This window comes from Ascaphus truei, chromosome 2 (assembly GCF_040206685.1).
Source record: "Ascaphus truei isolate aAscTru1 chromosome 2, aAscTru1.hap1, whole genome shotgun sequence".
Classification (NCBI taxonomy): Eukaryota; Metazoa; Chordata; class Amphibia; order Anura; family Ascaphidae; genus Ascaphus; species Ascaphus truei.
In genome coordinates, this window is record NC_134484.1 from 470,080,956 (window position 1) to 470,107,140 (window position 26,185).

Here is a 26,185-nt window from a genome sequence, read left to right on the forward strand (position 1 = left end):
TCCTAGAGAGGTTTTAGAATGTCTCTGTTTGTTGCTCTTAGCACTGTGTGTGTGTGTGTGTGCGTGTCTGTGTCTGCGTGTGTGTGCTGTATGCAACAAACAGCAGCAGGCTTAAGATGCTTTGGCCAAAGGGTTAAACTAAATGACCCTTTTTTCAAGAGAATATATAAGTATTGCACTGTGTATTTTTGTCACATTGGAAGTAGCTTTGGGCATCTTTGTCTGTTTTTTGTTGTATACATTTAGCCACGCCCACTAGCACTCCTTTTGACACTTATATACAATATATATATATATATATATAATGTGGTAATGGTTGGGGTTTCTCAGAGCTTGTTGGATATCTGTGTGTGTACTGTATGCAGTCATGTTAGCTTGTTACAGGTTAGGCTAAGGCCCCGGTAACTCAGCTGCAACGCGCGCCCGCGAGATTGGCGGCGCGTGCAGCCGATTACCTGGTCTGCAGGGAGCTGCACTGAGAGACCGGGGGGGCGTGGCGGGGGAGTGACGGGGGCGCGGCCATGATGTCACCAGACAGGTTCGCCCTCATTGGCTGAACCACCGGGGGGCGTGGCTTTGCACTCCGTAGCGAGTCCTGCTCTAGGAGCAGCTCTCGCCCGAGCGCTGCGGCCCCCCCTCGCACCGGGCCCGGCGCTATTGAGGGGAGGGCTCTCGTGCGTGCAGCGTCCGCCACAGCGGACACTGTAGTAGGCAGCGGGGTCAAGGCCTTATGTAATCTTCCACACAAAATACTTCTAGCAGCCATTCTGTTCACTTTTATTCAGTATTGAATCAACATACACAGATACATAGACATTGAAGTCACAGTGCAGCTAATGCTTTAGGCTGCAGTAGAACTATCTAGAACCAGACACCACAAAACAAGAGCTTGAATACACATCCCACTTCACCTAGCCACGTTTCTCCAACCCTTTCCCTTGAGGGAAAGCATTCTGGGTATTTGGCAAAAACAACGAGGCTCCCATGTTCACTTTCATTGGTCAGGATTTTGTTTCATAGCAACCTCAACAGCCATGTTGCTCTGGCACGGCACAAGACCATGTAACCTAGCCAGTCATCTTGCTTGATACATGTGGCAGCCATGTTACATAGCAACATGGGCTCCAAATAGTTTATGCCCTATTGCTCTTCCTCTCAAAGACCTTGTGCTCGGGTTTTGCGCGGTGGAACCATTCGGCCCAGGAGCCATCGTAGATGGCTGTGTCTTGCTTGCCCAGTACGAAGGAGGCCAGAGCCAGGTGGCAGGCAGTGACTCCACGGCGACATGTGGCTGTCAGGGGCTTGTTCAGGTCTATGCCCTTCTCCTGGAGCAGATCTTGGATCTCGATGGGGGACTTCTGATACCCTTCCTTCGTCAGGAAGCTGGAAAAGGGGAGGTTTATGGAGCCGGGGATATGCCCGGGTTCAATGCCTGAGAGATGGGGAAAAAGGAGGAGTGTTAAGTGGAGAGGAGATACAGGGAAAAAAATGGAGAGATGGAGAATAAGGAGTGAGAGAAATGGGGAGGAAGAGAGAGAAAATGAAAAAAGACAGATGGTAAAAAGGGAGGTGAAGAAATAGAGAGAAGACCGTGTTAAGGTGGTAAACCCAGAGCCGTGGACATGGGGGTAGTACCCAAGTGGCCGATAGCGTCTTCCTCGCTGCTGGTGACAGGTACCCAGTGCCCGCTATTCAACGGCTTGTAGGGCCCTTTCTTCCCACCCCAGTGCTGGATGGATCAGTGCAACTGTGTCTGAGCTTGGAGCTCACGGTCACAGGTTGAAGTCCTGTGAGCTCTAAGGCCCAGATCCATAGCCTCATCAGAAGCACACGGGACTCCCAAAGAAACTCTGATGCGACTGGGCTTACACAAGGCCGTGTAAGTCTTATTTACCTTTATTCTATTTCACCTTCACACCAACACACATACACCCATATGTGTGCCTATCCTTCTAATTGAACATTAGACACCTGAGCCACCACACCTGCTCAGGATATAACTGCTTCATCTTTAAAAGCAATTACTAGTTCTACAACACTGCCTGTTTCCAACCATTGTGCTCCCCCATCCTTTTTGTATTCATTACCTACAAGGGTCCCGGATAGATCCTGCTGGGGTTCCGAGTCACAAGAGGATACCACCCGAAAACCATTTACAGGCAGTATTACACCACTCTTTTTATACTTCTGCACATCAGATAAGCCACACAGAGATAGCGCCCGGGTACCTTTCTAAACAACCAGATCCATAGAGGTCTGTTAACTCAGTGCTAATGAGGTGCCGTTATCAAAATCATTAACAGACGTTATTTCCTCTGAGGTCCACGCATACCCACAAAGCTAATTATATGCAAAAACAACAGCCGTTGTGTACCTCATTAGCGCAGACTTAGCGCCACGTAACGTTTACCACCTTGCATTAGCTTTAAATAGCATGGCGGTGCTCCTGTTTTAGGTGGGGTTACTCCCACCCGGACCCTGAAATATGGGTTTTGGAGGAGAGAAGAGAGAGAAATTATTTTAATTAATATGTATCTCAGGTGTGCACAGGTATAATTCTCTCTCCCCATGTTTTAGAGCTTGGATGGGAGTATTGCCACCTTTAGGTATGACCTAATTAACGTCACGTTAAATACCGACTTTAACAGACCTTTGTGGATATACGTTGTTAGGGGGAACTTTTACATATCATTAGTACCGATGGGCGTTATATTTAAAGGTGTGGTTCTGCCTTCCCATTTATATATTTTTTAGATTGATGGGAAGGAGGACGTCTCCGGGGGGAGGAGAGAGGGGAAAATGTTGGGGGACTGAGGAGCGTGATAACACATTGAGATTCAGATAGAAAGGAGAGAATTGAAGGGAATGTGGAGTGAAAGGAGGTCAGAGAAAGGAGGAGGTGAAGCAGGAAGAGAAAGAGGCAGATTCAGAAGAAAAAAGGAAAAAATGATGACCCATTCTCAGTCTGGAGATCTGCGTATCAGACTCACACAGCTATATAATGCAGAATCACACTCACACACACTGTTATATAATATACACACACACACTGCTATATACTGTAATGCAGGATCACACTCACACACACACACACACACACACACTGCTATATAATGCAGGATCACACTCACACACACTGTTATATAATATACACACACTGCTATATACTGTAATGCAGGATCACACTCACACACACACACACACACTGCTATATAATGCAGGATCACACTCACACACACACACTGCTATATACTGTAATGCAGGATCACACTCACACACACACACACACACACACACACACACACACACACACACACACACACACACACACACACACACACACACACACACACACACACACACTGCTATATACTGTAATGCACACACACTGCTATATACTGTAATGCAGGATCACACACACACACACACACACACACACACACACACACACACACACACACACACACACACACACACACACACACACACACACACACACACACACACACCTATATAATGCAGGATCACACTCACACACACTGTTATATAATATACACACACTGCTATATACTGTAATGCAGGATCACACACACACACACACACCTATATAATGCAGGATCACACTCACACACACTGTTATATAATATACACACACTGCTATATACTGTAATGCAGGATCACACACACACACACACACACACACACACACACACACACACACACACACACACACACACACACACACACACACACACACACACACACACACACACACACACACACACACACACACACACACACACACTGCTATATAATGCAGGATCACACTCACACACACTGTTATATAATATACACACACTGCTATATACTGTAATGCAGAATCATACTCACACACACACACTACTATATAATGCAGAATCATACTCACACACACACACTGCTATATAATGCAAGATCAAACTCACACACACTACTATATAGTGCAGGATCACAATTACACACACTGTTATATAATATACACACACTGCTATATACTGTAATTCAGGATCACACTCACACACACACACTGCTATATAATGCAAGATCAGACTCACACACACTACTATATAGTGCAGGATCACACTTACACACACACACACACACACACACACACACACACACACACACACACACACACACACACACACACACACACACACACACACACACACACACACACACACACTGTTATATACTATACACACACACTGTTATATAATATACACACACACACACTGCTATATATGTAATGCAGGATAATACTCACACACACACACACACACACACACACACTGCTATATAATGCAGGATCAGACTCACACAAACATTGCTATATAATGCAGGATCAGACTCACACAAACATTGCTATATAATGCAGGATCACACACACACACTAATATAATGCAGGATCACACTCACACACTGCTATATAATGCAGGATCAGACTTACACACACACTGCTATATACTGCAGGATCACACACACACTGCTATACAGTATAATGCAGGATCACACTCACACACACTGCTATATACTGCAGGATAACACACACACACACACACACACATTGCTATATAATGCAGGATACACTCACACACACTGCTATATAATGCAGGAACACACACACACACACACACTACTATATAATGCAGGATCACACTCACACACACTGCTATATAATGCAGGATCAGACACACACTGCAATATAATGCAGGATCACGCACACACACACACACTGCTATATAATGCAGGATCACACTCACACACACACTGCTATATAATGCAGGATCACGCACACACACTGCTATATAATGCAGGATCAGACTCACACACACTGCTATATAATGCAGGATCACACTCACACACACTGCTATATAATGCAGGATCACACTCACACACACTGCTATATAATGCAGGATCAGACACACACACACACACTGCAATATAATGCAGGATCACGCACACACACACACACTTCTATATAATGCAGGATCACACTCACACACACACTGCTATATAATGCAGGATCAGACTCACACACACTCCTATATAATGCAGGATCAGACTCACACACACTGCTATATAATGCAGGATCAGACACACACACACACTGCTATATAATGCAGGATCACGCACACACACACACTGCTATATAATGCAGGATCACACTCACACACACTGCTATATAATGCAGGATCAGACTTACACACACTGCTACATAATGCAGGATCACACTCACACACACTGCTATATAATGCAGGATCACACTCACACACACTGCTATATAATGCAGGATTACATTCACACTGCTATATAATGCAGGATCACACTCACACTGCTATATAATGCAGGATCAGACTCACACACACTGCTATATAATGCAGGATCAGACACACACACACACTGCAATATAATGCAGGATCACGCACACATACACACTGCTATATCATGCAGGATCACGCACACACACTGCAATATAATGCAGGATCAGACTCACACACACACTGCAATATAATGCAGGATCACACACACTACTATATACTGCAGGAACACACACACACACTGCTATATAATGCAGGAACACGCACACTCCTATATAATGCAGGAATACGCACACACACTGCTGTATAATGCAGGATAAGATACACACACTGCTATATAATGCAGGATCACACTCACACACACTGTATATACTGCAGGAACACACACACACACTGCTATATAATGCAGGAACACACACACAGCTATATAATGCAGGAACACACACACACACAGCTATATAATGCAGGATCAGACACACACACACACAGCTATATAATGCAGGAACATACACACACAGCTATATAATGCAGGATCAGACACACACACACACACACACACACACACACACACACACACACACACACACACACACACACACACACACACACACACACACACACACACACACACACACACACACACACAGCTATATAATGCAGGAACACACACACACACAGCTATATAATGCAGGAACACACACACACACACACATACACACACACACACATACACACACTGCTATATAATGCAGGAACACGCACACACTGCTATATAATGCAGGAATACGCACACACACTGCTGTATAATGCAGGATAAGATACACACACTGCTATATAATGCAGGATCACACTCACACACACTGTATATACTGCAGGAACACACACACACTGCTATATAATGCATGAACACACACACACAGCTATATAATGCAGGAACACACACACAGCTATATAATGCAGGATCACACACACACACACACACACACACACACACACACACACACACACACACACACACACACACACACACACACACACACACACACACACACACACACACACACACACACACACACACTGCTATATAATGCAGGAACACGCACACACTGCTATATAATGCAGGAATACGCGCACACACTGCTGTATAATGCAGGATAAGATACACACACTGCTATATAATGCAGGATCACACACACACACACACACACACACACACACACACACACACACACACACACACACACACACACACACACACACTGCTATATAATGCAGGAACACGCACACACTGCTATATAATGCAGGAATACGCACACACACTGCTGTATAATGCAGGATAAGATACACACACTGCTATATAATGCAGGATCACACACACACACACACACACACACACACACACACACACACACACACACACACACACACACACACACACACACACACACACACACACACACACACACACACACACACACACACTGCTATATAATGCAGGAACACGCACACACTGCTATATAATGCAGGAATACGCACACACACTGCTGTATAATGCAGGATAAGATACACACACTGCTATATAATGCAGGATCACACTCACACACACTGTATATACTGCAGGAACACACACACACTGCTATATAATGCAGGAACACACACACACACAGCTATATAATGCAGGAACACACACACTGTATATACTGCAGGAACACACACACACACACACTGCTATATAATGCAGGATCACACTCACACACACTGTATATACTGCAGGAACACACACACACACTGCTATATAAAGCAGGAACACACACACACAGCTATATAATGCAGGATCATACACACACACAGCTATATAATGCAGGAACACACACACACAGCTATATAATGCAGGAACACACACACACACAGCTATATAATGCAGGAACACACACACTGTATATACTGCAGGAACACACACACACACACACTGCTATATAATGCAGGATCACACTCACACACACTGTATATACTGCAGGAACACACACACACACTGCTATATAATGCAGGAACACACACACAGCTATATAATGCAGGAACACACACACACAGCTATATAATGCAGGATCAGACACACACACAGCTATATAATGCAGGAACACACACACACAGCTATATAATGCAGGATCACACACACACACACACACACACACACACACACACACACACACACACACACACACACACACACACACACACTGCTATATAATGCAGGAACACGCACACACTGCTATGCAGGAATACGCACACACACTGCTGTATAATGCAGGATAAGATACACACACTGCTATATAATGCAGGATCACACTCACACACACTGTATATACTGCAGGAACACACACACACTGCTATATAATGCAGGAACACACACACACTGCTATATAATGCAGGAACACACACACACAGCTATATAATGCAGGAACACACACTGTATATACTGCAGGAACACACACACACACACTGCTATATAATGCAGGAACACACACGCACACACACACACACAGCTATATAATGCAGGAACACACACACACAGCTATATAATGCAGGAACCCACAAGCACACACGCACACACAGTTATATAATGCAGGAACACACACACATTGCTATATAATGTAGCTCTGTCTCTGTGCTGCTGGGGTTTCTCTGTGTATCTCTGTCTCTGTGCTGCTGGGTTTCTCTGTGTTTCTCTGTGTATCTCTGTCTCTGTGCTGCTGAGGTTTCTCTGTGTATCTCTGTCTCTGTGCTGCTGGGTTTTCTCTGTGTATCTCTGTCTCTGTGCTGCTGGGTTTCTCTGTGTATCTCTGTCTCTGTGCTGCTGGGTTTCTCTGTGTATCTCTGTCTCTGTGCTGCTGGGGTTCTCTGTGTTTCTCTGTGTATCTCTGTCTCTGTGCTGCTGGGTTTTCTCTGTGTAGCTCTGTCTCTGTGCTGCTGGGTTTCTCTGTGTAGCTCTGTCTCTGGGCGGCTGGGTTTCTCTGTGTATCTCTGTCTCTGTGCTGCTGAGTTTTTTCTGTGTATCTCTGTCTCTGTGCTGCTGAGTTTTCTCTGTGTATCTCTGTCTCTGTGCTGCTGAGTTTTCTCTGTGTATCTCTGTCTCTGTGCTGCTGGGTTTCTCTGTGTATCTCTGTCTTTGTGCTGCTGGGTTTCTCTGTATCTCTGTCTCTGTGCTGCTGGGTTTCTCTGTGTAGCTCTGTCTCTGTGCTGCTGAATTTTTCTCTGTGTATCTCTGTCTCTGTGCTGCTGAGTTTTCTCTGTGTATCTCTGTCTCTGTGCTGCTGGGGTTTCTCTGTGTATCTCTGTCTCTGTGCTGCTGAGTTTTCTCTGTGTATCTCTGTCTTTGTGCTGCTGAGTTTTCTCTGTGTATCTCTGTCTCTGTGCTGCTGAGTTTTCTCTGTGTATCTCTGTCTCTGTGCTGCTGGGTTTCTCTGTGTATCTCTGTCTCTGTGCTGCTGGGTTTCTCTGTGTATCTCTGTCTCTGTGCTGATGGGTTTCTCTGTGTAATGTAGCTCTGTCTCTGTGTTGCTGGGTTTCTCTGTGTATCTCTGTCTCTGTGCTGCTGGGCTTCTCTGTGTATCTCTGTCTCTGTGCTGCTGGGTTTCTCTGGGTATCTCTGTCTCTGTGTTTCTCTGTCGCTGTGCTGCTGGGGTTCTCTGTGTTTCTCTGTCTCTGTGCTGCTGGGTTTCTCTGTGTATCTCTGTCTCTGTGCTGCTGGGTTTTCTCTGTGTATCTCTGTCTCTGTGCTGCTGGGGTTTCTCTGTGTATCTCTGTCTCTGTGCTGCTGGGTTTCTCTGTGTATCTCTGTCTCTGTGCTGCTGGGTTTTCTCTGTGTATCTCTGTCTCTGTGCTGCTGGGTTTCTCTGTGTATCTCTGTTTCTGTGCTGCTGGGTTTCTCTGTGTATCTCTGTCTCTGCTGCTAGGTTTCTCTGTGTATCTCTGTCTCTGTGCTGCTGGGGTTCTCTGTGTATCTCTGTCTCTGTGCTGCTGGGTTTCTCTGTGTATCTCTGTCTCTGTGCTGCTGGGTTTCTCTGTGTATCTCTGTCTCTGTGCTGCTGGGTTTTCCTGTGTATCTCTGTCTCTGTGCTGCTGGGTTTCTCTGTGTATCTCTGGCTCTGTGCTGCTGGGGTTCTCTCTGTGTATCTCTGTCTCTGTGCTGCTGGGGTTCTCTTTGTATCTCTGTCTCTGTGCTGCTGGGTTTCTCTGTTTTCTCTGTCTCTGTGCTGCTGAGTTTTCTCTGTGTATCTCTGTCTCTGTGCTGCTGGGTTTCTCTGTGTAATGTATCTCTGTCTCTGTGCTGCTGGGGTTTCTCTGTGTATCTCTGTCTCTGTGCTGCTGGGGTTTCTCTGTGTATCTCTGTCTCTGTGCTGCTGGGGTTTCTCTGTGTATCTCTGTCTCTGTGCTGCTGGGGTTTCTCTGTGTATCTCTGTCTCTGTGCTGCTGGGTTTCTCTGTGTATCTCTGTCTCTGTGCTGCTGGGTTTCTCTGTGTATCTCTGTCTCTGTGCTGCTGAGTTTTCTCTGTGTATCTCTGTCTCTGTGCTGCTGGGTTTCTCTGTGTAATGTATCTCTGTCTCTGTGCTGCTGGGGTTTCTCTGTGTATCTCTGTCTCTGTGCTGCTGAGTTTTCTCTGTGTATCTCTGTCTCTGTGCTGCTGAGTTTTCTCTGTGTATCTCTCTGTGCTGCTGCGTTTTCTCTGTGTATCTCTGTCTCTGTGCTGCTGGGTTTCTCTGTGTATCTCTGTCTCTGTGCTGCTGGGTTTCTCTGTGTAATGTAGCTATGTCTCTGTGCTGCTGAGTTTTCTCTGTGTATCTCTGTCTCTGTGCTGCTGGGTTTCTCTGTGTATCTCTGTCTCTGTGCTGCTGGTTTTCTCTGTGTATCTCTGTCTCTGTGCTGCTGGGTTTTCTCTGTGTATCTCTGTCTCTGTGTTGCTGGGTTTCTCTGTGTATCTCTGTCTCTGTGCTGCTGGGTTTCTCTGTGTATCTCTGTCTCTGTTCTGCTGGGTTTCTCTGTGTATCTCTGTCTCTGTGCTGCTGTGTTTCTCTGTGTATCTCTGTCTCGGTGCTGCTGGGGTTTCTCTGTGTATCTCTGTCTCTGTGATGCTGGGTTTCTCTGTGTATATCTGTCTCTGTGCTGCTGGGTTTCTCTGTGTATCTCTGTCTCTGTGCTGCTGGGTTTCTCTGTGTATCTCTGTCTCTGTGCTGCTGAGTTTTCTCTGTGTAGCTCTGTCTCTGTGCTGCTGGGTTTTCTCTGTGTATCTCTGTCTCTGTGCTGCTGGGTTTTCTCTGTGTATCTCTGTCTCTGTGCTTATGGGTTTTCTCTGTGTAGCTCTGTCTCTGTGCTGCTGGGTTTCTCTGTGTAGCTCTGTCTCTGTGCTTCTGGGTTTTCTATGTGTAGCTCTGTCTCTGTGCTGCTGAGGCTTCTCTGTGTATCTCTGTCTCTGTGCTGCTGGTTTTCTCTGTGTAATGTATCTCTGTGCTGCTGGGTTTCTCTGTGTATCTCTGTCTCTGTGCTTCTGGGTTTTCTCTGTGTAGCTCTGTCTCTGTGCTTCTGGGTTTTCTCTGTGCTTCTTTGTCTTTTTCTCTCTCTCTGATCTCCTGTGTACTCATTTCTTTACCCCCTTTCTGTGAGTTTCACATACCTCTGCTTCCCTCTGTGATCCTTCTCACTCTCTGTGTCCCCGATTGATCCGTTCTCTGTAACAGTCTGTTCCTCTCTCCCTGTGCTACTGTGTATTTGTTTGCCAACCAGTCTCTATCGTTCTCTATTTATTACTACATATCTCTATTTGGCTGTCATTCTTCCCTCTGTCTCCCTATGCCACTGTATCTATCAGTGTCCTTGTCATTCTGTTCCAGTTGCACAATTCGTCTCTCTATTTCAGTGTCCTTGTGTGACTCAACTTTGTAACTTGTGTCTTTGTCCATGCATGCCCATCGTCATCCTCCTCTCTGCATCCCCCCTCCTTTGTCTTTGTGACCCCCTGAGCATCTCCTGTCCCTTCTCACCGTCCCCCGGCTTTGGCTCCGGCCCCCTGTATCTCCCCTCTGAGCGACAGTCCACTAGCTGAAAGCATTTGCTGCTCAGGTTTTCTTGAATGTCTTCGAAGTTCTTCACCAGCAAGGGGTCCAGCACAGCTTGGAAAGTCTCCGGCTTCGGCTGTGTTATCTCGGTGGTCACCGGTAGCCCCCGGTTCAGCCAGTTCTTAAACCCTCCATCTAAGACCGACACCTTATAGTGACCAAAGACCCTAAACATCCACCAAACCCTCGGGGAGTACAACATTCCCAGGTTATCCCCGTCATACACCACCACGTGGCTCTCGTTATTGATGCCAAGACTGCCCACGTACTTGGCAAAGTGGGACTGACTGGGCATCATCATCTCATATGGAGACTTCTGATCTTTGCACTGCTCTATATCGAAGAATGATGCCCCAGGGATGTGTCTCTCTGCAAACTCCTTGCGGGCGTCTCTCTCGCCTGGCGCATACAACGAGGTATCTAGCACCCTCAGGGCCGGCCCCGAGCCTCTGGTCCGCAGGGCTCCTGAAAGCCAGTTGGAAGAGACCATCGCCCGGCAGACCATCTGTTGAGCCATACTTGCTGAAGCAGAGCGGAGGGAGCTGTGCTTCAGTTTTGATGACCTTTGTGGGCAGAAGGGGTGGGAATGTTATTAAAGGGTTGGATGTTCCATGGGGTGTTTTCTTGGGCTGATCCAGATTTTGTTGTTAATCATTTTCTCTTTATTTGCCCCGCAGAGACGCCTGCGACACATTGGGCAGCCGAAGGGCTAAAGCACAAGCGACCTGATATCTGTGCGTGTTTATCACGTTGCAGAACTATCTTGTAATTTAAAGCCGTGCCTGTCATTTTATGGGACGGGCATGTTTTTATCAATGCGTGTTGCTCTGATTTTGCCCTATCTTGCATGTCAAACACGTACAGGATTTCTACAAAGTACAAGAGGGAAGCACATTTCAGAGAGAGAGGTGTTAGAAGAAGAGGTCGTCCTCTGAAGCTGGGGGGTGGCAGGTTAAGGGGAAACGTGGAGAAGTTATTCTTCAAAGAAAGGGTGGTGGATTGTATTGTATTGTATTGTATGTCTTTATTTATATAGCGCCATTAGTGTACATAGCGCTTCACAGTAGTAATACATGTGGTAATCAAATAAATAACAGATAATATAAATAACAGATCATGGGAATAAGTGCTTTAGACATAAAAGTAACATTTCGGAAGAGGAGTCCCTGCCCCGAGGAGCTTACAGTCTAATTGGTAGGTAGGGAGAACGTACAGAGACAGTAGGAGGGAGTTCTGGTAAGTGCGTCTGCAGGGGGCCAAGCATTATGTATCGTGTTTAGAATATCCACAGTGCTATTCATATGCTTCTTTAAGCAAGTGTGTCTTAAGGTGGGTCTTAAAGGTGGATAGAGAGGGTGCTAGTCGGGTACTGAGGGGAAGGGCATTCCAGAGGTGTGGGGCAGTCAGTGAAAAAGGTTTAAGGCGGGAGAGGGCTTTAGATACAAAGGGGGTAGAAAGAAGACATCCTTGAGAAGAACGCAAGAGTCTGGATGGTGCATACCAAGAAATTAGGGCTGAGATGTAAGGAGGGGCAGAAGAATGTAAAGCTTTAAAAGTGAGGAGAAGAATGGAGTGTGAGATGCGGGATTTGATCAGAAGCCAGGAGAGGGATTTCATGAGGGGAGATGCTGAGACAGATCTAGGAAAGAGTAGAGTGATTCTGGCAGCAGCATTTAGGATAGATTGTAGGGGAGACAGGTGAGAGGCAGGAAGGCCGGACAGCAGGAGGTTACAGTAATCAAGACGGGAGAGAATGAGGGCCTGAGTCAGAGTTTTAGCAGTCGAACAACAGAGGCGTATCTTAGTTATATTGCGGAGGAAAAAGCGACAAGTTTTAGAAATGTTTTGAATGTGAGGGGCGAATGTGAGAGAGGAGTCGAATGTGACCCCTAGGCAGCGTGCTTGGGCTAATGGGTGAATGATTGTAGTTCCAACAGTAATGTGTAAGGAGGTAGTAGGGCCAGGTTTGGGAGGAAGTATGAGGAGCTCTGTTTTAGCCATGTTGAGTTTAAGGCGTCGGAGGGCCATCCAGGATGATATAGCAGAGAGACATTCAGAAACTTTGGTTTGTACAGCAGGTGTAAGGTCAGGTGTTGAAAAGTATATTTGTGTGTCGTCGGCATAGAGGTGATAATTAAACCCAAAAGATGTTATTAGGTCACCTAGAGAGAGTGTGTACAGAGAAAAGAGAAGAGGTCCCAGGACAGAGCCCTGGGGTACCCCCACAGAGAGATCAATAGAGGAGGAGGAGGTGTTAGCAGAAGAGACACTAAAAGTATGATGGGAGAGGTAGGATGAGATCCAGGATAGAGCTTTGTTCCGAATACCTAGAGTATGGAGAATGTGGAGGAGAAGAGGGTGGTCCACGGTGTCAAATGCTGCAGAGAGGTCGAGTAATATGAGCAGAGTGTAATGACCTCTGTCTTTGGCAGCATGGAGGTCGTCAATTATTTTAGTGAGGGCTGTTTCGGTGGAGTGAGCAGTGCGGAAGCCAGATTGTATAGGGTCTAGGAGAGAATAGGTGTTGAGAAAATGGAGCAAGCGAGAGAATACAAGACGTTCAAGTAGTTTAGAGGCAAAAGGCAGGAGGGAGACAGGTCGATAGTTAGAAAGACAGGTAGGGTCAAGCTTGCTGTTTTTGAGTAATGGTATGACTGTTGCATGTTTGAAGGAGGATGGAAAGGTTCCAGAGCAGAGGGAGGAGTTAAAAATGTGTGTAAGCGTAGGGATTATAGTAGGAGCTAGAGGTTTTAGGAGATGGGAGGGAATGGGGTCAAGAGGGCAAGTGGTAGAGGGAGAAGAGGAGATCAACAGCGACACATCCTCCTCTGAGACAGTGGAAAAAGACTCAAGGAAGGCAGGAGGAGAGTTAGGAAGAGGTGTAGGATGGGGGGAAGAAACAGAGGGGATGTTCTGCCGTATGGATTCCACCTTTTCCTATGGATTCATAGATTAGTCTTCCAGCAGAGGTGTTAGGGGCTAATACACTAAAGGAATTCAAACACGCTTGGGATAGACATAAGGCTAAGTCCTAAATACTGTATGAATAATAATAATAATAGCATGTTCTTGTATAGCGCTGCTAATTTTACGTAGCATTAACAATTGGGTGAAGATTGTGACGCATCACAAGATCACTCACAGAGTGTACATTTATGGTGCACACCACACTAAATATTTCATATAAATCCTGCTCAATTGTATGTAGGTAATGATTATGTGATTACACAATACTATATAATATATGGTGTTAACCTATCCTCCTGCTCAAGTTGATAAATCAAGAGTATTGCACACAGTTAATAACTCTGAAATCTGGCAGTCAAGCTCATATATCTATGCCCCAGCATCTAGATGGATAATACATAGAGTGAAACAAAATAACACATGGACTAACATCCATGCAAACTCCAGGGTCACTAATAAACAGTCTTGTCTCAGAGGTATGTTTGCAAAGCAAATGAGGGAATTCCCTAATCAACTAAACTACCATATGAACGCTGCTTGAAATCAAACAGCACAGCTCCAACATCGCTGTCAAATTTTACTCGGGAGTCCCTGTAGCTAGTGATGAAAATCATATACCTTGCAGCATAACACTCTGTATCATCATATAAGAATACTTAGCTGATCATAGATTGGACGCTGCGTCTCTCATGGGACACGGCAGATCACGCACATCCAGCATACATGCCGGGGCTCGGGTACAACAGGAATCAGCTACACCACGTGATGTGACGTCACCACGTCACTGCGCCCACCCCCTACGTGTTTCTCTCCAGGCGGAGCTTCGTCAGGGGCAGGTGGATGTCGGGATACTACAACAATCCAGACAATATGAGAGAAATGCTGCACACCTCAAAAAAGAAAAATAATGATACAGTTACCGGTGCTCCAGTGTTTGCACGAAAGCCTGCGATCAGTCCTGAACAGATGAACAAAGGAACATAGGGCACAACGGGTTTAGCAAATCAAACTCATTTATTGAGCCAACACAACGTTTCGACCATAATGGTCTTTATAATGTCACTTGATAAAGACCATTATGGTCGAAACGTTGTGTTGGCTCAATTAATGAGTTTGATTTGCTAAACCCGTTGTGGCCTATGTTCCTTTGTTCACGGGATACTACAACAAGCCATCTATTTATAGTCATTTGCGAGTAAGTGCGTCATGAGCACTTTAAACGCAAAATGACTACTGCTCACTGTTATAAGCATTGAACAGGAGCTGAATGATCAAATATGCAGACGGCCAGTGTACATATACCCGCAATGTGTTACACACACTAAATAATCACATATTTTATTAAATCAAAGAGAACATGGTACTTAATAAATACAAAAATTGTATCAAAAATAAATCTGCACTATGCTAAATTCTCAGTATATTACTGTAACTGGAAACAATCTGAACAACTTGTGATAAACCGAGGAGAGAGACATGGCAACATTGTTACATGTTGAAGTGCAGATTGCATAGACATGTCAGACTATGACGATTAATTAATAACAGAAACAAAATAAAAAGGGGAATAAAAGAGGAAGAGACAAACAGAATGGGGACATGCTCACTTTGAGCCAGGTAAAATAGACACACAGTCATCATTGATGGATGAAGTAAATAGTTAAATGAAGGGTGTGAATGTGAAGCCCTCGTTGAGGCCATGTGGGTATAAAGTTTTAAGGCGATATATCCACTCGGCTTCTCTTTGAAGCAAATTTTTATCAATATCACCACCTCTTATGGTATTTATTACACGATCTATCCCTATAAATTGAAGACATTTTGGGTCACCCTTGTGTACCAAATAAACATGACGTGCAACTGGCGTGTCAGCTTTGTTGATAACAGAGTTAATGTGCTCTAATACATGTCTACGCAGCGCTCGTAGTGTTTTTCCCACATAACCGACCACAGTCACATTTAATCAGATACACAACAATTTTACGTAGCGCTTTACAGAGACATTTTGCAGACACAGGTCCCTGCCCCGTGGAGCTTACAATCTATGTTTTTGGTGCCCGAGGCACAGGGAGATGAAGTGACTTGCCCAAGGTCACAAGGAGCCGACACCGGGAATTGAACCAGGCTCCCATGTGAAAGAAGGGTCCAAGGTTTTTTACAGCAGTGGATTCTTAAGAATCCGCCAACGGATCGCTGAATCTGCAGATTGGATTCTACAAATCCGACCACAGGGGGCGGAATCCGCTGAGTGTACTGGTAATAATAATACAAAATCCGCAAAACGCCAAAATCGCCCTTTTTCAGATTGAGCCGCTCAAATCCGCCGACCAAAAGAACCGGCCGATCCGCTGAAATCAACGGAACCGGCCGATCCGCTGAAATCAACGGAACCGGCCGATCCGCTGCGGATCCAAATCGGCCCCCCCAAATTCTCCCATCTCTACGTAGGAGTCGATCCTTTGGCCGCCAAGGTCTTTGCAATATGTTGTCACATTAAAGGGTTAAAGTTTTGACAGAACCAAATGCCAGGGTATTGTCTTATATTATCCCCTTAGCTGGCATTGTCAAGCAAACCTGTCCTGGGACAAACCTGATCCTAACCTAATATTCACACTAAAAGGGTCAATTGATTACGAGTGACTCAGTGTCAGTGGATCAAAGTGTTGTCCTTCAAATCTCGCAGGATGAAACATGCGTCGTTTATCTGGCAAAGTGTTTCACACTTTTCTCTGATAGTGACAAGGAGCCAATGATTTTTCTTTCACGGACAATACATTTTAATAATTAACCTTTATTGTGTTGTGTCAACATTTGTCTAAGTGGATTAAAAAGTAGGGATACTATGTCCTAAATGTATTAAATATTGAGGTAAAGCTAATCGGACCATATTCTAAAAGGATTTGTGCAATATTTATACTTCTAAAACAAAAAAAGGAGAGAGGCTTTATTATTATATTTTTTTAATAGAAGGTGGAGCTGCGAGTGTTTAAATGAAAAAGTAGTGGTACTCTGGCTTTGCAAATAAATGAACATTGGTACTCAGTACCCCCTAGTACTGTACCATCGTACTGCAATCACTGATGTCAAAAGTTGGCGGAGGTAAAAGGTAAGTGACGTAATTATCTCTAATGACCACATTTGTTTTTTTACGGAGCTGAGGACAAAATGCTGCTGGGAGTCACTTACATGTAAAAGTGAACCTGCGGAGGCTGCGAGGCGGTCAGACAGAACAAATATGTGGTACAGTAACTACAAATGTGATCCCTTTTATTGCCAGTGGGATGAGGAAAGCAGGCAAGGGGTTAATGGTACATACACCTCAACACGCTAATACATGCAGTCCAAACACAGGCACAGTGATATGCACATGCACACACATGTACACAGATACAGACCCACACATGATTAACACACCAATAAACATACGACAAAGGGCTGGAGTAAACCGGCCATGGCTTTGCTTATTATTACCACCATAATGTTTCCACAACCAAAAATATAACATCATTTAAACCTTGCCAGACTGGCCGTTGCTATGTCACGATCCCGCAGCCAACCGCTCGTGACCCTCATTGCTGACCGGACGGCCGGATGAGAAAATAATATGAGATTATTCCCTTTGTGAGGAAACAACAAAACCGTAAACCACACCAACACCACAGGACCCGGCCGGACACCACTTAATCTGTCCCCAACATAACAGGGCTATTTAAAACCCTTTAAACTGGTCTCTGCTCCTCAAAAATGCATCTTGCAAAACCAGTGTCTTGGGGAACCCCTTCCTGGTAATCGAAAAACTGAGTGAACCCCGAACCCCCTAAGGATTAGGATTCGCGGGGATAGGCTGTCTTACTGGCTCCCAGGGTCCATTATCGGGGGACCGCTGTGAGGAGTTTCTAGGACCTCCGGAACCGAAGTTAGGGCAATTTAGCAGATTGGTGCGTTTCAGGGGAAGGGATATAACACTGATTCTATTCAGCAAAAGAAACATTTTTTCGATTACCAGGAAGGGGTTCCCCGAGGCGCTGGGGTTTTCCAACACAGTTTAGCCCCTTCAAGCAAGGTGGGGCGGTACCAGAAACTAGTTGCTAGCCCCAGCGGTTCCAGAGTTATAACCCCAAACAGGTTACTTAGGGAATGGGTCCAATCCCACTTAGCCCACAAGCAGTACAATACAAATACCTAAGAAGGGACAGTGACATACATTCACAGGGGGAACACAGCAATAATACATTTATATACATGTTCCCATTATGTGGGCCGTATCTGCAGGGTGCAACCCAGAGATACCACAGCACCCAACGTCACAACGTACATTTGGAGAGATGTCGTTCCACCACTAGGAATATTTGTTATACCATACAGACTCCCTCTCCTACTGCTTCACCCGTAGTGGCCAAGCAAGCCAGTCCGACCTGCGATTGTGGGCCTCTCTGAGTAGAGGTGCCATGCGATGCTCCTCTTCCGCTGCCCGCATTCTGTACCATCTGGAGGCTTTGTGGCCCGTTGCTCTCCTAGATCGCTCGAACGATATCACGATGAGTAGTCTAAATGGCAATCTTCGCTGGTGTCCAATGAAGAGGCTGCTTTTCAGTTCGAACCCCCTTATAACATTAAGAAAGCCCTGTCACTAATTTCTTACCAACATATTAACCCTAACCAACCCAACAGGAGGGGGGGTGCGTAAGAGGCACCATAGGTCATGGCGTCCCGCTCCTACAGGCTATAGGGCTTACTTTACATTATTTTTTTGACACATTATCTCTGTGGTTTCCAAACTTTTTTTGGTTAAGGAACCCTAAGTGAAGTTCTGAGGAACCCCAACCATGTCTAATAGTGTGTCTGAGATCAGATGCATTGTAAGGAACCCCGAGCCTCTCTAATAGCGGTTCCGAGATTAGATGCATTGTAAGGAACCTCAACCCTCTCTAATAAGTGTCTATGATCAGATGCATAGACGGAACCCCAACCCTCTCTAATAGCGCGTCTGTGATCAGATGCATTGTACGGAACCCCAACCCTCTCTAATACGCATGTCTATGATCAGATGCATTGTATGGTACCCCAACCCTCTCTAATAGTGTGTCTGATATCCGATGCATTGTAAGGAACCCCAACCCTCTCTAATAGTGTGTCTGAGATCAGATGCATTGGAAGGAACCCCAACCCTCTCTAATAGCGCGTCTGAGATCAGATGCATTGTAAATTCTTCTGTATTTGATACAACTTTCAAATGACCAGAAAATTACAGGAACCCCTTTAGGGATGCCCGGGGAACCCAATGCTTCTTAGGAACTCTGGGTAAAAAAACACTGCCTTATCTGCACAGCTTCTTCGGATTGCGGATGGAGAAATCTATGAAGCTCAAATTCGGGGGCTGTTTTCTTGTCCTAGAATTATACCAGTTTTGCAGCCGTGAGACTGATATAAATCCTGCGTTGATAAGCAGCCCACGTCGCTTCTTAGTTGATAATCACACTGCAGCAATTAGCCCAACCCCTAATAAAAGTAACACTTAAAAGCCGCAGTGTTTGTACTTTGCTCTTCTGCGCAAAGAAAATCAATGGATTTATTGAACCTTCATGTTAAAGGCAAGTTTCACTGCACATTTTTTGTTTTCATTGCTTGGGAACCGGTGACGCCCACAATTAGGGCCGCTCCTGTTGTGAGGAACTGCAGATTATAGGTGAGAAGCAATGAGTTGGTGGCGAAAGGGTTAAACTTGGAATTTTTGTACACGAATCATGCTGCGTTGTTGAACATGGCCGCCAGATTACTTCCTGTTTCAGCCATTTTAAAATGAACAGGCTATTGAGAAAAGCCGGATACGTTTCAAAATGGCAACTCAGATGTATACCAATTGATAGCGGCCATTTTGTTCTGTCGCAGAAATATGAATGCAAACCCGTTTATGTCCACCACTGCATTTTTTTAACTGAACAATACATTGTTGTCCCCTCTAAAACTGAGGGAGTTAAGTCAATGGTGGGAAAAAAGGATATAATTCAAGGGCCGCATGTACAGCCCTCGAGCCCTAAAAACGGCCACACACAAACCTATTACATATATAGCCTTGGTAGGTTTGGGCTATTATTCTGTCCTCCTCCTGTGCAGTAATACCTGGTAAGGGCAGGTCTGCCAGGAGTAAATATGGGTTTTCCCCACACACTGTAATTCAGTTGGTCAGAGAAGGTAGTACTCAGGCCTTGTGTCAATCAGAGGCACACGAGTGGGTCTACTGGATCTGTACTAAATGAACTGCCACTTCCTGATTGAGTGAGTTCCTCTCCATCTTTGACAGAGGATAGTCGATTCCAGCAAGCTGCCAGGGCTCTGGTACGCTTGAGGCCCTCCCCCTGGGAGAGGGGAGAGATATTCCTCTTACTCCACAAGGTTAGTAAGAGAAGAGCAAGGACAGCTTCTAGGGCCCTGACTAGGAGTGGTGACCAGGGACATCCTGAAGGTGACAACCTCTGAGTGCTGCGTGCTGTGACAGAGACTGTGCTGAATCAAGAAGGACCAAGAAAGACCATCTGCTTTTACCTATACCTCCTGCCTGAGAGTGGAGTATATTGGGAGGAGAGGGACAAGTTCTTTTGCAGGTACTCCACCACACATAACTGGGGGCTGCACAAGATGGAGGCGCTGCACCAGTAAGAAGAATTCGAACACAGCCCCAGAAGCCTGTCCTGTTATCCCCCATGTCATCGCGGGAGACTCAGGGCCCCCTGTTACCAGCAGGTATGCACCAACAAGAGCAATGTAACCAGAGAGCTATTTCCCTTAGGAGACCCCATGTGAGATTGGGTACGGGAAACAGGGTTACACATATATTTAGCAAAATTTGATAGAAATAAATCTATTTAAAAGAATTCATATCATTCACTAATATTACATTGGGAATTCAGTGGTTATTATAGGCCTGTAGTAACTTAACACTGAGACACCTGTCTGTGCAGCAGAGGGACACCGGCAAAGAGACAGGACGCTGGTTATGGGCTGCAGGGGAAGCCCCCACGGCCTGCCTGTGGCCTACCAGTGGGTTAGGCTGTGTACTTGTTCTCCTAAAGTTCATGGTTGTCGTCTAGATGTTTGTTTGTGTATTTGTGTGTATGTATGCAGTAGCAGGTTTCCCTTTAGGCCCAGGCCATTGGCGGCAAAATTTGGGGACAGCAAAAATGTCCGCCCACATATACATTTGCCTCACTCTCTGGCCTACTGGACCTAATGGGAAGTCACTTACATGTGTTGGCCGCCTCCTTCCATCTCCTTTGTAACCCCAGCGTCAGATGACTGCGGACGTCCCAACGTGACGACACGCGGCGTCTCCAAATGACGTCATGACGTTGTGTTACCATGGCAACGCGGTGCCGTGCAACGTCACGTTGATGACGTCCGCGGCGTCATTTGACGCTGGGATTCCAAAGGAAATGGAGGACGGCACTAGCAAGGAGGCGACCGACAGAGGCAGGTGCCTAGCGGCAGCGGATTTTCAAATCCGCCACTATATGTATTGTATGTCTTTATCTATATAGCACCATTAATGTACATAGCACTTCACAGCAGTAATACACGGGACAATCGTATAAATAACAAGTAATACAAATAACACATAATGGGAAGAAGTGCTTCAGACATAAAAATAACATTAGGAAAAGGAGTCCCTGCCCTGAAGAGCTTACAATCTAAGGGCCTATGGTATTCTGGGACTATGACCACGAAAGATGCTGCTGGCACAGTACAGACTGGAAACGAAATCCGTCAAAATATAGCCAAACGTTTCTCTTTTATTCACCCATCAGACTGCATGAAAATGGTAATTTCAGCACTTTTTCTTGCCCTGACTAAAAGAAAGAGGTATGTAAATAAATCAGCGCCACTGAAGAAGTTGTTTTATTCATTACATTTTCCACGTAGGAGGTGTTTATCTGCGGGCAAGTGATTCTCTCCTGCTTCAAAGCTTCTCGCCAATTCCTCGGGGATGTTTTCAGACTTTTTTTTTTTTCCCCGTCCTTTAAATACTCAGAAAGTCCTGCCACAATGCTGCCATCAGAGCTTCATCGTTCCAGCCCGTCTCTGCAGCAAGGGTTCGGAATTCAATGGCAAACTGGCCCACAGTGCGGGTTCCGTTCTTATTGCTGGCATCTACCGGCCCCCTAAAGCCCCACTACAATCCCTTAATGTCTTTCTAACTATCGACCTGTCTCCCTCCTGCCTTTTGCCTGTAAACTTCTTGAACGTCTTCTATTCTGCTCCATTTTCTCACCACATATTCTCTCCTAAACCCTCTACAATCTGGCTTCCGCACTGCTCACTCCACTGAAACAACCCTCACTAAAATAACTAATGACCTCCATGCTGCCAAAGACAGAGGTCATTACACTCTGCTCATATTACTCGATCTCTCTGCAGCATTTGATACTGTGGACCTCCTTCTTCTCCTTCACATTCTCCATACTCTTGGTACTGTATTTGTAACAAAGCTCTATCCTGGATCTCTTCTTACCTCTCCCATCGTACTTTTAGTGTCTCTTTTGCTAACATCTACTCCTCTATCGATCTCTCTGTGGGTGTACCCCAGGGCTCTGTCCTGGGACCTCTCTTCTTTTCTCTGTACACACTCTCTCTAGGTGACCTAATTACATCTCTTGGGTTCAAATATCATCTCTATGCTGATGACACACAAATTTACTTTTCAACCGCTGACCTTACACCTGCTGTACAGACCAAAGTTTCTGAATGTCTCTCTGTGATATCCTTCTGGATGGCCCTCCGCCGACCTAAACTTAACATGGCAAAACCCGAGCTCCTCATACTTCCTCCCAAACCTGGCCCCACTACCTCCTTCCACATTACTGTTGGAAGTTCTGTCATTCACCCAGTAGCCCAAGCACGCTGCCTACGGGTCAACTCGACTCCTCTCTCACATTCTCCTCTCACGTTCAAAACATATCTAAAACTTGTCGCTTTTTCCACCGCAATATTACAAAGATAGGCCCTTTCCTCTGTTGCTCGACTGCTAAAACTCTGACTCAGGCCCCCATTCTCTCCCATCTCGAATACTGTAACCTCCTGCTGTCCGGCCTTCCTGCCTCTCACCTGTATCCCATACAATCTATCTTAAACTCTGCTGCCAGAATCACTCTACTCTTTCCTAAATCTGTCTCAGCGAATCCCCTGCTGAAATCCCTCTCCTGGCTTCCTATCAAATCCCGCATCTCGCACTCAATTTTCCTCCTCACTTTTAAAGCAGAGAGTCAAGTTTAGTTACAGCCTGATTGTTAGTGTTCCAGTTTGATTTAGCCTGAGAGCGAGGAGGACATAGCATTTCCTGCAAGATCGGAACACTGGAAGTGTGCTGGAGTGCGTCAGCTGAGAGACAGCAGCAGACGATCAGGACGCCAGCGGGTGTACAAGCGGAACTTCAGGAGGCTGCGCAACACCCCCACCCCGAGTAGGAATACCCGAGGGACTAGCGTGGCAGACGGAGGATCAGCAGCACCAACGGCTCCTGAGCTTCCAGCAGCGGTGAACCAGCAGGATATTGCCACACACGTCTGTGCAGCCCACGTTTTCATCCAGATCGGGCAGGAGACCACACCATATATACAGGCAATAGTTTTTTGTTATTATCTCATGGCCCACAGCTGTTCGTGATATTTATTTGTGAACATACATCCAGTCCTATAATACACCTTCGTATGCTACAGCGCCCCTGTTTTTTGTGTTTTATCTTTGTATCGAAAGCCTTCTCCCGCCTTAAAACTTTCCCACTGACTGCCCCACAATTCTGGAATGCCCTTCCCCTCAACACCTGACTAGCACCCTTTCTATCCACCTTTAATACCTACCTTTAAACATACCTGCTTAACAAAGCATATGAGTAGCTCTGGGGCTAATACTATACACCTGTTACATAAAGCTTGGCCCCTTGCAGATGCACTTACCAGAACCCCCTCATTGTAACTATGTATTTGTAACTATGTATTTGTCATTAAAACTTTATGCCCAGGACATACTTGAAAACGAGAGGTAAGTCTCATATTACTTCCTGGTAACACATTTTATAAATAAATAAATAAATCTAACTACACACAGCTAGAAATTACGACCAATACAAACACATTTAATACAAAGGGCTCCTTCAGGTGTAATAATTGTAGCATGTGTCGGTACATGAAACCCTCCAGATTTGTCTTTTCCCACAGCCCACATAGACGTTTCAACATTAATAATTTTATTGATTGTAATACATCTTTTGTGGTCTATGTGATAAACTGTGGCTGTGGGAAAAGATATGTCGGAAGGACAACAAGGTCCCTTAAGATCAGAATGCAAGAGCATTTTAGACTCATCAAGAGAGGAGACTTGGCGCACCCGGTCTCCAAGCATTTCTCAGAATGTGCTAAGGGTGGCACCGAGAGTTTTTCCTTTATGGGAATTGAGAGAATTTTACCCAAAATAAGGGGCGGTGATTTGACACAACGGTTAGATTGCAGGGAGTCATTCTGGATCTTCATGCTAAAAACCCGTTTTCCAGATGGAATTAACATTGAATGGAGCATTAATCATTTTCTAAAGTAAACCATTGTCAGATATTTCAGTATTATGCATGGTCTCACCTCTCCAAGCTCATCATTGCATTGTATTGTGTTCATTAACCGTAATAACCCTGTATCTTTGTTTTTGACTAATCAGTCTACAACAAATGAATGGACTGTATGAAATTATTGTGGTTGCAATCACAAACAATATAAGTAAAACCGCAAAACCGCATTCCCATTTTTGGACAAGCCGAATATGTATTACCGTATATGACTCTTCTTCTTGTTTCATGGTTTGATAAATTGAATATATGTACTACTAAGTTAGCAGTTATCCTCTGTTCTTCATGAAGGCTGCTTATATGTTTTTAATATAGGTATAAGTTAGATTTCAAAAAATATGTTTTATTTTGTCTGATTATATACTTTTTGTTTTTAGGTTCACAATCAATGTATGTTTTGCATATATGATGTACAGTCTGCCTGATTGGGCCCCCAACTTGGACTATTAATACATTTCAAGATTAGTGGGTTTTTCTCATCCCCCCCCCCTCTTTTCTCCATTTTCTTCCCCCTCTTTCTTCTCTCTATCTTTTCTCTCTTCTTACCTCCCCCTTTTTTTTCCTCTTTTTTTCCTCTTTTCTTTTCCCTACCCTTTCCCCCCCCCCTCCCCTTCTTTCTCTACCTCCAATTTCCCCTTTTCCTTTCTCTTTCTCCCCCTCTCTCTCCCCCTCTCTCTCCCCCCCCCCCTCCTTCTGCCCCCCCCACCCCCCCGCACCCGGTCCATGGATTAGCAATGTGGGTGTCAGTGGGTCTCATAGGCATCCCCACGAACATCCTTGTTGCGTGTGTGGCTACACATTAATTGCAGTCATTTTTTCCAAGTCACAAATAAGCATGGGGGCGCATGCGCGAGTACTTAGGACCCTGGTGGCATTACTCGTAGGATTCAAGACTGATTTTTGAGACTCTTGATTTGCGCATGCGCGGCAAGAACGTGGCTTGCTTGAGGCGCATCTCGCGAGATCTGGCCCTCCATTGCAATGCGGTGCGTGTCACCGGGCAGTGTGTTTGGAGGCGGCTCTCCTGCAGTGCAAACAGGTAATCAGCCACCCCCATGATGCTTCCACAGCTATACATTATTTGTTTAATTAGCATGAGGCTTTCAATGAGTGAGTTTGGCGCCAAAATCGGCAGACTGTC

At 45.4% G+C, this 26,185-nt stretch overlaps 1 protein-coding gene across 1 annotated transcript; it reads right to left on the bottom strand.

Annotated features, from left to right (window-relative positions):
- Positions 1 to 767: 767 nt before the first annotated feature.
- Positions 768 to 12,034, bottom strand: LOC142488378 (thiosulfate sulfurtransferase-like). Its single transcript, XM_075588849.1, has 2 exons — positions 11,397 to 12,034; positions 768 to 1,432 (listed from the first exon to the last, which is right to left on the bottom strand). The coding sequence occupies exons 1-2, from the start codon at positions 11,986 to 11,988 to the stop codon at positions 1,134 to 1,136; spliced, it is 891 nt and encodes a 296-aa protein (XP_075444964.1). The 5' UTR covers positions 11,989 to 12,034; the 3' UTR covers positions 768 to 1,133.
- Positions 12,035 to 26,185: the final 14,151 nt, after the last annotated feature.

Bases quoted from the DNA above. Each gene is read 5' to 3' on its own strand.
- LOC142488378 (XM_075588849.1), bottom strand. From the start codon at position 11,988: ATGGCTCAACAGATGGTCTGCCGGGCGATGGTCTCTTCCAACTGGCTT. The intron at 1,433-11,396 runs GTGAGAAGGGAC...CCCATCTCTCAG, and splicing joins GGAGCCAAAGCCGGGGGACG to GCATTGAACCCGGGCATATC.